The 12,983-nt window shown below is 49.8% G+C and overlaps 1 protein-coding gene across 1 annotated transcript; it reads left to right on the top strand.

The window, feature by feature from the left end:
- Window positions 1–5,841: 5,841 nt before the first annotated feature.
- On the top strand, window positions 5,842–12,386 carry LOC142359402 (E3 ubiquitin-protein ligase RBBP6-like; the record flags this gene model as incomplete). The annotated part of the gene is made up of 3 exons (XM_075412029.1): window positions 5,842–6,007; window positions 11,426–11,525; window positions 12,317–12,386. Coding segments are annotated over exons 1-3 (336 nt in total), but the record flags the coding sequence as incomplete, so codon positions are not given.
- Window positions 12,387–12,983: the final 597 nt, after the last annotated feature.

Here is a 12,983-nt window from a genome sequence, read left to right as displayed (position 1 = left end):
CTTCAGATTCACTCTAGAGTGGCAGCACATCAAAATCCTTGGAGGAAACACATTCTGCATTTGTTTGTCCATGGGCATTCGCTAACCCCAAGCCTACTGGGGAAGCCGTTACTCACGGGAGTCATTCAGCGCCATGGCCATCGCTCCTCTGGGCACAGACAGGAAAGCTCTGGGTGACAAAGGCTCTCAGGTCGTGCTCCAGAAACAGCAGAGCAGCACCAGAAGATCCCCAGCACCTGATCACACAGACACAATTCCAACTCAGTGACACCATTACTGAAAACAAAACACCCAGAGCAGCACCTGCCATTACAACTCCTTCAGGGCAGCTTCAGCTGCTGCAGAGCTGCAGGCTGACGACCTTCCCACCGCTGCCACAGGCCCCCACAGCAATAACGACCGGCAAAAAGCACCTCTGCCCGCGGCCCACACCCACCCGGCCTCCAGCGGCAGCACAGCTCAGCCCGCAGCTCTGAGGCACCGACCAGCCTGTGCTCACAGCCCGTGCCACCCACAGGACGGTCTGTGCAGAGTCAGCTCACCATGGCCTGCGAGAGAGGGGGGCGGGGGGGGGGGGGGGGGAGAGAAAACTCTGGGGAAAAGGGAAGGTGTGGGCAGGAAACCAGAAATCCCTGACAGGGCTGGGAGGAGAGGCCCGGGCCGCCTGTGCCTGCCCACTGGCCACAGCTGAGCCAATCAGCGGAGCTGTGAGGACAGGCCCGGACTGCCTGTGCCCGCCCACTAGCCATGGCTGAGCCAATCAGCGGAGCTGTGAGGACAGGCCCGGGCTGTCTGTGCCCGCCCACCAGCCACAGCTGAGCCAATCAGTGGAGCCGGAGGCGGTCTGTCAGTCCCAGCCGGGCTGGGGCAGGGCCGGGGGGGGGGGGCAGAGGCCGAGGGGCCTGAGGAGAAAGAGGTGAGAGATGGGGGGGGGGGCAGCCGGGGCGAGGGAGAGCAGGGCTGGGGCAGGGCCGGGCTGGGGGAGCAGCAGCAGCAACAGCAGCAGCAGCAACAGCAGCAGCAGCAGCAACAGCAACAGCAACAGCAACAGCAGCAGGGATCTCCCCGTGCGGAGGGGCCGGGGGAGGGAGCTGGAGCCCTTCTCCCCCCAGGCCCGGCCATGGCCCTGTTCCCAGCCCTGCGCCCCAGGGCTCAGCTGGTGGTGACAGACCGGGGCCTCTGCTGTCCCCAGGCTGTCGTGTGGGGCTCGTGCTCGTGGAGCACCCCTCTCTGCTGACAGCCTGTCATAAACGGGGATTTCCAGACATGGGAGTGGTTTCTCCCTCCTGGTGGGAGCACACCCCAGGGCTGAGCTGTCAGAGAAGCCAGTGGGGAGCGCTCCTGGCTGGATGCGGCTCCCTTGGCAGATGTTTGTGCCTGAGTCTCGGCCCCGAGGTCTGATTTGTGCCTTTCCCCCCACCCAAGCTGTGCTGCTGGCTCTTGGGAAATGGGGGTACCGAGGGTGGGTGGATTTATAACAGCCGGGATGCTCCAGTCAGCCTGTCAGGGATTTTTTACTTCCTGGTTCCTGCAATAACAGTGAGATTTCACCCAGGAAAGTACGGTGTTTAGCTTTGGTTACTCCTTGTGTGGATTGTGTCAGTCCTCAGCCAGGTGCACAGTGGCTGTCAGAGGAGGAATGAGACTGTTCCAGGGTGAAGTGAGCAATGGGGATCTCAAGCCTGTTTTGTTTAAGGCAATCAGGTGAAAAACTGCGGTTAGAGCTGTCTGCGTTGCTTACCCTTCTGATTGCAGTGCTGCCCTCTACTTCTCTGTAATACTCACTTCTACTACTCAGTTCCGTCAAGTTTAAATTTCTGTAAATTGGTACTACACTTTGCCATTGCTTCTACTTGATTCATCATCCATTTGAAAATTCCCTGTTCAGGTCTCTCTGCTTTCTTCTCTCGCCTGTCCCCCAGAACGGTATTTGACTGCAGGGCCTGCAGAGTCTGTGTTTCCTCCTCATGGTGAGGAAAATATGGACATGAAAAACAAAGAGGTAGTGATTGTGAGAAGACGCCTGCCTTTGTGCTCATTTTCACATTCAAGTTCCTGTTGTGTGTTCTTAAATGATGTGGGTTACTCTAAGTGTTAGCAGCCCCTTGTCTGCATCCCTGTGCTCAGGAGGTGCATCAGAAGCTCTGTCTGGGCATTGCTGGTGTCAGACAAGTAACCGCAGCCCTTTCTGAAAAATAGCTGCTGGGTGAGTTATTTCCTAGGCCGTAACAGAAGGGTTTCTGGTTACATCTGCAGGAACTCAGGAGCAAACCCTGCTGACGGAAACCCTCAGAAGAAAGGGAAGACAGGAGAGAGAAGAGCAGGTCAGTAGAGTTGCGCTGCTTTACCCCAGATGGTGTCACACCTGCTGGCACAGTGACTGTGGGTATGGGTGCTCTCAGGGTGTTTTCTGATCTTTTCCAGTGTTCACCACCAGAGAGGACCTATGGCCCTAGGGGAAGGACGGCTCCCCCTTCTTTGTGCACCCCAGGATCTCATCGTGATGCATAACCTCCTGTGCAAACAGAAGTAGCCGATAGTCGAGTTCTTTAGGGAGGCTGTTGTGGGCAGGAGGAAGATCCCGGGAGCAGACTTCATTCAAGTGGTCAAAGGGGTATGGAGGGAGCAGAACGGGAGTGAACTGCTGCCACTGCCCGATGTCCTTGTGTGCAGACCTGGGGTGGTTCCAGTGGGGGAAATGGTGGCGGTTCAGCAAGGGGCACTTTCTCGTGTCTTACCCTTAGAGGACAACTCCCACAGTCTGGAAAGCTGGAGGGGAAAGGGAGAGCAGGGATATGAGAAGTGGGATGTCATTGAGGGCCAGTTGTGGGAGTGAGGGTCCCCGTTGCCTTATGGTCTCCAAAGAGAGTCACTGCTAAGTTCTGCAGCTGCCTGGATCCTGCTGCAGACACTGAACTGGCATCATGTTTCCCAGTGTCGATACTCGACCTTTTCCCCACCAATCTCATATATATATTCCCATTGTGCTGCCATCAGCCTGTATCTGTGCAGCACTGTTTACTCTGAGCCTCCCTTCCCACAGGGTGCAGGGGACAGAGCTGTGAGGAGCACACTCAGGTCAGCGAGGGTTCAGCAGTGCAGGTGTTAACTGATAGCCTAGTCCAAGCCAAAACAAGCCATCTCACATCCTAGGGGGCTGGGAAGTTTGGCGTGTTAACAGCCAAGAGGTCTGCAGAAGGCAGCAGAAGCCTGTTAAAGCCCAGTAAAGTTGTAAATGCTTAAACCTCACCAGGTTTCTTTGTGCTGTGCTTCCCTGCAGAACACCAGAAAATCTCACCCTGCCTACCTCTGGGGCAAGCCTTGATGCTTTTGTGATCACACTGCCATTTTCTGTATTGGCTGTCCGACTGAAGTTCCCATGAGAGACAAGGACCTGGAGAATGTGGTCATTTTGTTGACTTCCTTGAAGCGGGGGACTGTTATGAGCAGTGTGAATCTGAGGGAAGGTCAGAACCTGTGGCAGGAGATCAGAAACGGACAATGCAGAGAGACCAGAAGAGGTGAGAGGAGCACAGTGTGCTGGGAGAGCATCTCAGTAACGTTCTTGATGGGAGATGCCAGAGTGGGTCCTGAATATGGGTCCCTGAGACCCTATGGCAGCCTGTAGCAGAGTGGCCAGGAGGGGACTGCTGGGGAAGAGCTTGAGAAGCCAGGGCATGTGCAATGCTGCAGTCAGCCCGATGGCCAGAGACAGGTCACTCAGTCCTTCAGGCTGGGCTCAGAGTCTGCAGCCTGAGGTGTAATGTCCTCTTGTGGAGTTTGGCAGTGAGCATCGATCCTTCAGCTGATCAGCACCAGACCCTTTCTGCAGCTGTTGGCAGCAGCTGGAAAACAGAGGTGCAGAAGACTTTGCTTTTTAAAACCTGACTCAGACCAGAAGACTGGTCATGGTACCTGTGCTGTCTTTACCTGCACTTTTCACATCTTGGAGAGAAGAGGCGTTTGGCTGCCTGTTTGTAGTGTTGTTTTGCAGGTTAAACATACTCTGTTAGCGTGGAAGAGAACTGGGCGTAGACAACCAAAAGCTTCAGGCAACTGCAAAGTTGAGATGGGGGCAGTCTGTGATATTTCTGTCCGGATCAAAAGCTCAGGGGTGTTTCCATTCAAACAGTGGAGTCTGCTGGGAGCTCCAGTCTCCTGACTTCCAAACCCTGTGTCGTAAACAGTGACCAGCCACGATGTTTCTTTCTGCCACTCTCTAACGCAGTGTCTCTGGGCTTTTCCTTTGATTGGTTTTTAATCTCTGGTAGGTGTACAAGCTCAGTTCTATCCAACCTCTTGCAGACCTGCAGCCTGCCTGCCTTCTGCTGGGGGCCAAGCCAAAGGGGTGAAGTCTCGTGCTCGTACCAAGTCCGAAGCAAAGTTCAAGCACTGAGAAGTTCCCCAGTCAGCCCTGAGCCAGAGTGCAGCTACCTGAGCTGCGACGGGTGGAAGAGCCTGGAAAACAATTCATCGGCGCGAGGCGATGGAAGAAGGTGCGGTGAATGTGGCACTTGGGATGAAGTGACACGCTGGGGTTCGTGTCTGGGTTAGTACTGTACCTGCACACTGACTAAGGCCTTGGTGTCTCGAGTTTGGGTATGGACTCTTGCAGAGTACCAAGTTAATCTGTCTGTGAATAACCACGTTGTCTCAGGGTCGGCAGGGCCTGATAAACTCCATCCAGGAAGAAATCGACGGCGAGATGGCTTATCACAATAGGTTTTGTGTAAGGGCTTCTGGAGCATCTCCCTTCCACGTTCAGTGGATCTGGGGCATAGCAAGGTTTTGGAAAAATCTGTGGAGGAGTACCCGTTGCCGTTAGGCGTAGGAACAGATCTGTGGAACATGCCAGGCATAAGATTCCCCTTTTCATCTGTGTGCTCCTAAGACCAGAACTGTACCTTTCCATCCATTCTATTAATTTTAAGGGTCTGTTGGCATTTGCAATTCGCAGCCCTGCAGAGCGGGTAAGCTGGTCCATAGGTTGGCTCTCCAGGCAAATGCAGGTGTCTCCTTTCAGACTACAGACAAACCCCTCCTGGCATAAGGGCGGTATGCTTGCTTTCTTCAGTGAAGATTCATAATGCAGTACCTGTCCTGGTCCCACTGAGACTTTAAGGGGACAGATAGCAAGGAGAGGTGGTTTCTGGTAGAGGGTGGGCTTTGGTGCATATCCAACAGCCAGGCTTGTTTGCCTCTGCTGCTGGAGTTTGGACTGTGGCTATGGCCGACTTCTGGAATGAATACGTATAATCCGTATTCCGCCACAGGCTTATAAGCCAGGCTACCACGTGAAAACCTAGGCTTCCAAATCCCCATTAACAGGAGAAACAAACAGACACAAAGAGCAAAAACCTCTATCCCTTGGTTAAAGAGGAAATGCGGAGGGTTTCCGGACTCTGGCAGCCCAAAAGGCATTGAAAGATGTAAACCCAGCAGTCGTGGAAGCTCCCTCGTTAGCCCTGCCAGACTACAACAAGCCTTTTTTATTATATTTAGGTAATATGGCTCTCAGAGGTGTTAGGAGGAAGAGGGCGGGACTCCCCGCCCGTGTGACGGGGCCTTTTGTCACAATGTGCTGGGTCACATGAGGCGCGGGGGGTGGTTGCCGTGTGCCATTGTGTGCGCAGTGACGTGCTTGCGGCTGTCGGCCGGGAAACCCCTCACTGGAACCCTGAGGCAGGGGTTCTGTTGGTGCCGTCGCCAGCGGTCGTGCCTGGCAGCGCTGGGTGCACGAGAGGGAGCCAAGGCTGAGCCGGGGCCGCGGAGGCCTCTCCCCATCGTCCTCCCGCCCACCAGCAGACGCCATCGCGGAGCAGGCACCGCCTGGCCCCAGCCATGCCTGGCGTGCACTACAAGTTCTCTGCCAAACTGGACTTTGATACCATCAGCTTCCACGGCCTCCACATCTCCCTGCATGACCTCAAGTGCCAGATCATGGGCCGCGAGCAGCTGAAGGCATCCAACTGCGACCTGCAGATCACCGACGCCCAGAGCAAAGAAGGTGAGTGGGGCGGCGGGCACGGGGCCTCGGGGACCGCCCGGCTGGTGGAGTTGCAGACCACCGCATGGGGCTGCAGCCTGCGGGAGCCCCGCTCTGCTCTTTGCAGCTCAACTCAGCGTAGCGTGAGTCAGCCTGGGGCTCGTCCCGCCAGCGTGCGGGGGATCAGGAGGGCCAGCGGCACCGGGGATACGCGGGGTGGGCAGCGGTAATGCCATTCAGCCACGACCGGTAGCTGTGACTTGTGTTGAGGCCTCACAGAGCTGTTTGTTTGGGGTTGCTGTTCTGACGACGGCCTTTGGATCCGTGCTTTAGAGCAGAGCTAGGCATGGAGGAATATGTGGTTGATGGGCGACATTTAGCGCTCACAGAAGCTTTGGTGTCCTGGAATTCTTCTAGGTAAAATGCTAAAAAGGTTTGGGAGGATATCTGTGGGGATAATCAGGACCTGTTTTAAAAAGTGGGGGTGTGGGGGTTTGGCGTGCCCTCTTCCCTGCTTCCTATAGACGCGTGTTCTGTAAAGGCAGAATTCCCTTCCAAAAGCCTGTTCTCAGGAATGATGCATTTTAACTTGCCTCTATTAAATTTGATGTGAATTTCATGACCTGTCTTTTATAACAGATGTTTTCACATTATTGTGGAAGAACTGCAAACTCCGTGACTCAGGTTTCTGTAACATTCTGACTCAGAACACTTGGAGAATGTGCTGTTCTGCTTATCAGGCAAAATCAACAAACTGTAACACCAAAATGGGCATCTGAACTGGCCTTAGATGAATAGTTTTAGGGAAGAACAGTGCTCTTGGCAGACTGTCTCTTGAAGTCAGCCGTTGCTGGAGTTCAGTGTTGCAGCACGCACTTGAGAGCTGTAGTAGTGCCACGATGTGATGTCTTCAGAAAACCTCGTGCTAACTCTGAGTGAAACCATTTGGCCTCACAGCTGCTGTCTTCAAGACTGCGCAAACTGAGCATTTCAGAGCAGACACTTCAGCAGCTTTTAAGGCTTGCCCTTCCCCGTGCCGTTTTGTTGATGTGCTAGTATGGGGGATTTCTTTGGTTACGCCTCAGCGTGCAATTAATTCCTGGGCTGCCAGGCAGCATTGCTGTGTGGAGCCTTCCTAAAGGGTTTGGAGTTCCCCGTTTCCCTGGGTGAACTGAGGGTAAGCCGTGTGCCCATTCCAAAACCATGATGTTTCAGTGGAGCCCATGCAAGGTCTGTCTGGGAAGGAGCTGCTCGGGCTCTGTCCCCAGCAGGGCTGGGACCTCTCGGGGCTGTGCGGTCAGCGAGGTCAGTGTCCCTTGGCCAGGGGCTTAGGGCAGGTGTCTTTTAGTTCATTACCACGGGGTGTCCAGCTCGGCTTTCGCTTTCCCAGTCACACGCTGAAGTGGCAAGCCATGCCAATAAGGCATTAAGGCATCAGGCAGTCTGTGTAATCAGATTAATGACTGAAAGTATGTTAGATTTTATTGACTCATCCTTTCAAAGCAATGCAGGTGCTCTTTTGGAGCACAGTACTGTATAATCATAATGCAAATCAAAGTTCCATGAAGCATCTGGCCTACTGCACTAGCTAATTCAAGCAAGGATGAGATACCAACTGTGGTTGGGATCCTCTTTTGGTGGAAGCTGAAAATGCAGAAATAGCAGTCCAGTCTATTAATCAGGATGTTTCGAGGCAGTGCCAGCGACACAGAGGACTGGTTTGTCACAAAGTGTGCAAGTGGTGCTGATTAGAACAGAGTTGAAAAATGAGATGAGGAGAAAGCATATTTTTAAGCAGCAGGGAGAAAATGTGTTCTTGGGAAGTACCCTGTTTTCTGGTCGAGGCAGTCTGGCATGTCAGCAGTCATTTTGATCTCTTACTCTGCAGATCGCTTCCCCAGTCACGTAACAGCTGGTGAGCAAGACATCCAAGCCTAATAAAGGCTTTTCTTTGTCGTTTCGCATGTAGGCTTGCCTTCTGATGACTTCTGCTGAGCTTCTGTCCTTTATCGGAGTGAAAATACTTCTCTAGACAGTGCTCAGAGAGATGCCTTTGCAATGCTGTCAGCATCAAAATGGTGGATTAAAGCAGGCCATAAAAGAAAGTAGGAACTTTTTTCAGTAACCTGTTTATACCGTATATATGACCCAAATTATTAAAACTAGCAGATTTTTAGAATTATAGGTGAATTGAAAAATGGAATTTTTAAGTGGTGCATTAAATGTGAAGCAGTATAAATTTCAGAGCGTGGCTTGAGTTGTTTGTACTTTTTTGCAGGAAGAAGGTTGTGGATACTAATGCAGTTGTTAATTTAAGCTTTCTAAGTCATCATGAGGCAGCAGTCAAAGTAGCTGTTAACTTGCCTGCCTCCACTCGTTCCTTGAAATACTTCTTTCCTGACTGTTCTGTCTCTTCTGCTCCTGACTTTACTATAACATCCAAATCTTCCTTTGCTTTTGCAAGCTTGCTGAATTGAATCCTTAGTTTTAATCTCAGGTCAGATTGAGAAAAGCCCAGTAGCCACTCACTGTCCGTCACTGGCAGTAAAACAAGTTTTGTGCTCAAAGGGAGTAGGAATCACCCATGTTGTTACCTCCAGCTTGCTGAGTATTTCTGTTGGAGCTCTGCTTGGACACGTGTGAAAAGTCGCCTTGTTGCGCAGGAGGTCACTGCTCACTTTGCAGAGGTTGAGGTGTGTGGTGAGGCCGAGGGACGCTACTTTGTAGGTCCTGGGAGTTGCCAAGTCTCTGCCAGGGGATGCTGCTGCCCTCGGGGAACAGGTTCCTGCTGGGAGATGCCAGTAGGCAGATTACAAGGAATGGCTGCTGACAGTGCTTTAAAATATTTAGTCATATCCAGCTATCCTCATATATTCAGTCTCTTTCTCGGAGAGGTGCTACCCTTTGTAGTCATCCGCAGAACAACCACCATCCTCAGTCCGGCACAGGCACAGCAAACTCCTGTCTTTTTGTGGAGCCGCTGTTGCTTATCCTCCGTCTCTGGAATCTCAATCCAGTGGTTTGTGGTGTGGACCAAAAGGAGTGCTCTGTGTGACTCCGTTCAGCAGGTAGAAGCAGCTGCTTTGGGCTTTGAGAACTGCAGCTGGCACTATCTCCTGGCAGTGGTTTGTCTGGGCCCGACAGCTGTTTGAGCTCCTGCTCCATCACACAGCCCCAGGGCAGGCCTTTCTTGACAGTGGCTGTGTGGTGGTGAGATTTTCCTTTTGAGAAGAGCTCCAGCTGTTGGCTTCAGGCTAGCACTTCTGTAAAAGCTTCTGTTTTTGTCATTAGTAGTCCTTTCTCCTATGATTTGAAACTGCTCCAAAGTCCCGAGGAAGCTTGCTGTTCGGCTCCGTAGGGGTTAAGATCAGAAATTAGTTTTGTCTCAAAGATTTCCCAGTTTTCTGAAGAAGGATTCCATCATTTGGAAATAGAAGTAAAATTTTCATTTCGTTGTTGAAATACTGTCTTCTGATAGGTATGTTTTGGTCTGAGAGAGGTTCCTGCCTGTAGGAATAATATGCTGAAAAATGGAGTGTAAATTGTGAAATATTCCTGTTCTGTGTGTGATCACTGAGTAAAACCACCCTGACGGAGCTTGACTAGACATACATCATCTTTGGTTTTCAGAGTATCGTTCCGATTCGTCTGTCAGGGTAAGGGCTTTTGATATTGAAGACCGTCGGCAGATTACAGGGAATGGCTGCTGACAGTGCTTTAGAAGATTTAATCTTATCCAGCTTGTGTAAGAACAAGATAAACACTGTTCTCGTGGAGAGGCCTTTGCATTTTAAGCTTATTCAGTCGAAGTGTCACAGGTAGTGTTTTTTTTTGTTTGGGCTTTATATAAAAGGTCACAAGGCTTCCCTCCTCTGCAGAAGACTAGCGTGGTGAAAGCCAAGGCAAAGCATGGAGAGCTTCAGGCACACTCTGTTTTCGAAAGGCTGTTAAAGCCTGTCTTTGTAAGTGATTTAGTTTGAGTGTCTCTGCTCTGCGAAAAGTGAATCGAAAGAATTCACATCCCTTTGGTTAATTCAAACTAGACGATTAGCTTAAGAGGGGAGAGACAGCTTTACTTTGAGCCAATTCTGCCTTCCTTGTGAAAGCAAGCTGAAAAAAGCCCCAACAAAAAAAAGCCTCTGTGATTCAAATCCTAGCACTGCAGTTTCATTACTGTCCTGGTTTTAGCTTGGATAGAGTTAATCTTCCTCCCAGTAGCTGCTGTGCTTTGGATTTAGTAGGAGAACAGTGCTGACAATGCGGATGTTTTCAGTCATTGCTATGAAGTCAGGGACTTTTCCAGTCTCCCATGCTCAGCTGACAAGCAGGTGCGCAGGAGCTGGGAGGGAGCACAGCCAGCCCAAGCTGGGCAGCGGAAATATTCCATGCCAGGGATGGCACGCTCAATTTGTAAGGGTGGCTAGCAGGGGGGTAGGCATCCTTTTTCTTTAATTCGCTTTTCTATGAGTTGGCATCCTCTCCTGTCTGGGAGTTCGAACTTTTGCAGGAGTTTGGTCTTCAGCAGGAATTTTGCAAAATTCATGAAATCTGCAAGTTCCAGGTTCTGTGATCGCTGCTGGGGAACTGGCTGGGAATCGGTCATTAGGTGGTGGGAACATTGTATTGTATAGAGTTTGTTTTGCATATTCAGTAGCAGTAGTAGCTGTAGTATTTCCTTTGTTGTCTTATTAAACTGTCTTTATCTCAGCCCCTGAGTTTCCCCTTCTGTCCATTTCTGCTCCCCATCACACTGGGGGGGAAGGGGAGGAGTGAGCGAGCGGCTGTCGGGACCTCGTTGCTGGCTGCTGCGTTAAACCCCAACAGTTTCCGTTGAAATGTGAAGCACTGCCCAGCTGATAAGTGTGGCTGTTGACGGATTAAGCTCGCAGAAGCAGAGTTGGCAGGCTCTCCTCTCTGTTCTGTCAGTCCTGAGCACTGGCAGCAGAAGGAAATCACTTTTAGTGAACACCTTGGAAGGCAATGGCACAGAGCTTCATGCTTTAGCCAAGCGCCTGTTTTGTTGCAGGGCAAGCCAGTCAGATGTTACAATCTGGTTTCTGCAGGGGAGACCTTGTTTTTCTCCAAAGATCTACTGGTTTTGTAGCCTACCAGAAGCAAAAGCAACTGAATCTCCATCAGGAAAGAACTTCATGCATTAGCAGACTCTCTTTTTGTGACCTCTGAGACCCTTTTGTTGTTGGCATTGAAACTACTTTTAAAAAAAAGAAAAAGATTTTGCTGCTTGTGTTTGATGATCAAACCCAAAGATTACTTGAAATGTACTGTTAGTGTGTTTGAGACAACAAAAGCGTGATGTTACATATAAAATGTTGCTTTCATAGCTGTAAAGGTATTCTCTGAAGTGCTATGTAATTACATACGAATATACATTCCTATGAATTCACAAAGGTTTTTTTTCTGAATTCATGTTTTTTTCAGAATACACTGACGATAATGCCCTGATTCCGAAGAACTCATCAGTTATTGTCAGAAGAATCCCTGCCAGAGGACTCAGAGCTATCAGCAAAACACATGCTGCGTAGGTATCTGTAAAGCATTGCCTGCTCGGTTAGGGGTTTCAGGGTGTTAACTTGGTTTATGGACGTCAGTTCACAGAGGCGTTCAGGTTGTACCTCTCCTGCTAAAGCTGCTGTTAGGTTTTGGTGGAATGAGGTGGATTTTAACCTGTGTCCACCAAAGCAGACAGACATTTTTAGGCCTGCTGGGACATGGGGTTCAAACTCCAACAATGGTAACTTTTAAGATGATGCTGTTGGGTTTGTTCTTGGGCTTGATTGTTCTGAGACCCAAGCTGTAGATCCCGTTTCCTCTGTGTGGAGAGATTCCTTATTCTCTGTGTTTGCTTTTACTGCTTTTGTAGTAGAGAGAGAGAGGCATTTGCATTGTAGTGTAAACTTACCATCTGCTCCATCCTCCAAAGAGTCTGATTCTCAGTGTTTGACTAGTTCTTGCATTTGGGGGAGGGGGGTGGGATATGGCAAGTGTTCTTACGCCCCAAATCTGGGTATTTTTGCACACGAGCCTATAGAGGAAAGACCAAGGCTTGCCAGCTGGTGACCCGTGCAAACAAGAAGTTTAGAACTCTTAGAGTAATTTGTGATGAAGTAGACATGTGACTTAGGGGTTTTGTTTTAGTTGCGCTGCATGTCCCAAGAGAGACCAGTTTCTGGATACAAATACATTTCGACATTCACTAGACTATCAGAACACATTGTTTTGGTTTTCAGGTTCTGTAATCTGCTTTCACTGCTTTAAGCTGGGTACAAGTGCTTTATTTTAACTTCTGATCACCTTTATTTCTTCTTCCAGAAGTCAAACTGAGCCAGGGAGTGGAACATCAAAAGCAGTACGTAAAAAACCAATCTCACACTTTTTTTCTGTAAAACTGCATTTAATTCTAAACGGTGTAGCCTTGTGCTAATTTTCCACACATTGCCTTAAAACATGGTATATGCTGTAAATGCACTGTATTCGATTCAGCATAGTAAAAGCTGAGGAATGCCATCACTGGCACAGTTCTAATGTGAATATTGGTATTTGTGCCTACTGATGCATTGTATTTCATATTGAATATGCTGGAATACTTCCTGTATGATTTTGTGTTGCACAGATAATGCAGGATCATTTTTAGATCACATAGGTTCGAGGTTTGCACAGCTGAGCGTGGTGCCATGTTCTACACCTGTCTGTCTGTAGCTGGTTAAATGAACGCTTGCATAGCTTGTTGTGTGCTTTTTGTTTCTTGCAAGAAGAATTGTTTGGAGTGTATTTTTTTCCATTTTCATGTTGTATCACTTAGCTTTTGTTTTTAAATACTTTTTTTTTGCCTAATGTTTTTTGACAATGTTATCAAAAACCATGGAGAACCTATTATTGTTAAACCTGGTGTCCTGTTTCTTACTTCTACCTTGGGGGTTCAAACAAATACAAACCCCAACTTACCTGATATGTTTTGAGGCCAGTTCTTGCAGCTAAA

The sequence above is a fragment of the Opisthocomus hoazin genome, unplaced genomic scaffold (genome assembly GCF_030867145.1).
Source record: "Opisthocomus hoazin isolate bOpiHoa1 unplaced genomic scaffold, bOpiHoa1.hap1 HAP1_SCAFFOLD_163, whole genome shotgun sequence".
NCBI classification, from domain to species: domain Eukaryota; kingdom Metazoa; phylum Chordata; class Aves; order Opisthocomiformes; family Opisthocomidae; genus Opisthocomus; species Opisthocomus hoazin.
The sequence above is the reverse complement of the archived record's forward strand: the minus strand, read 5'-3'. Positions and strand labels throughout refer to the sequence as shown.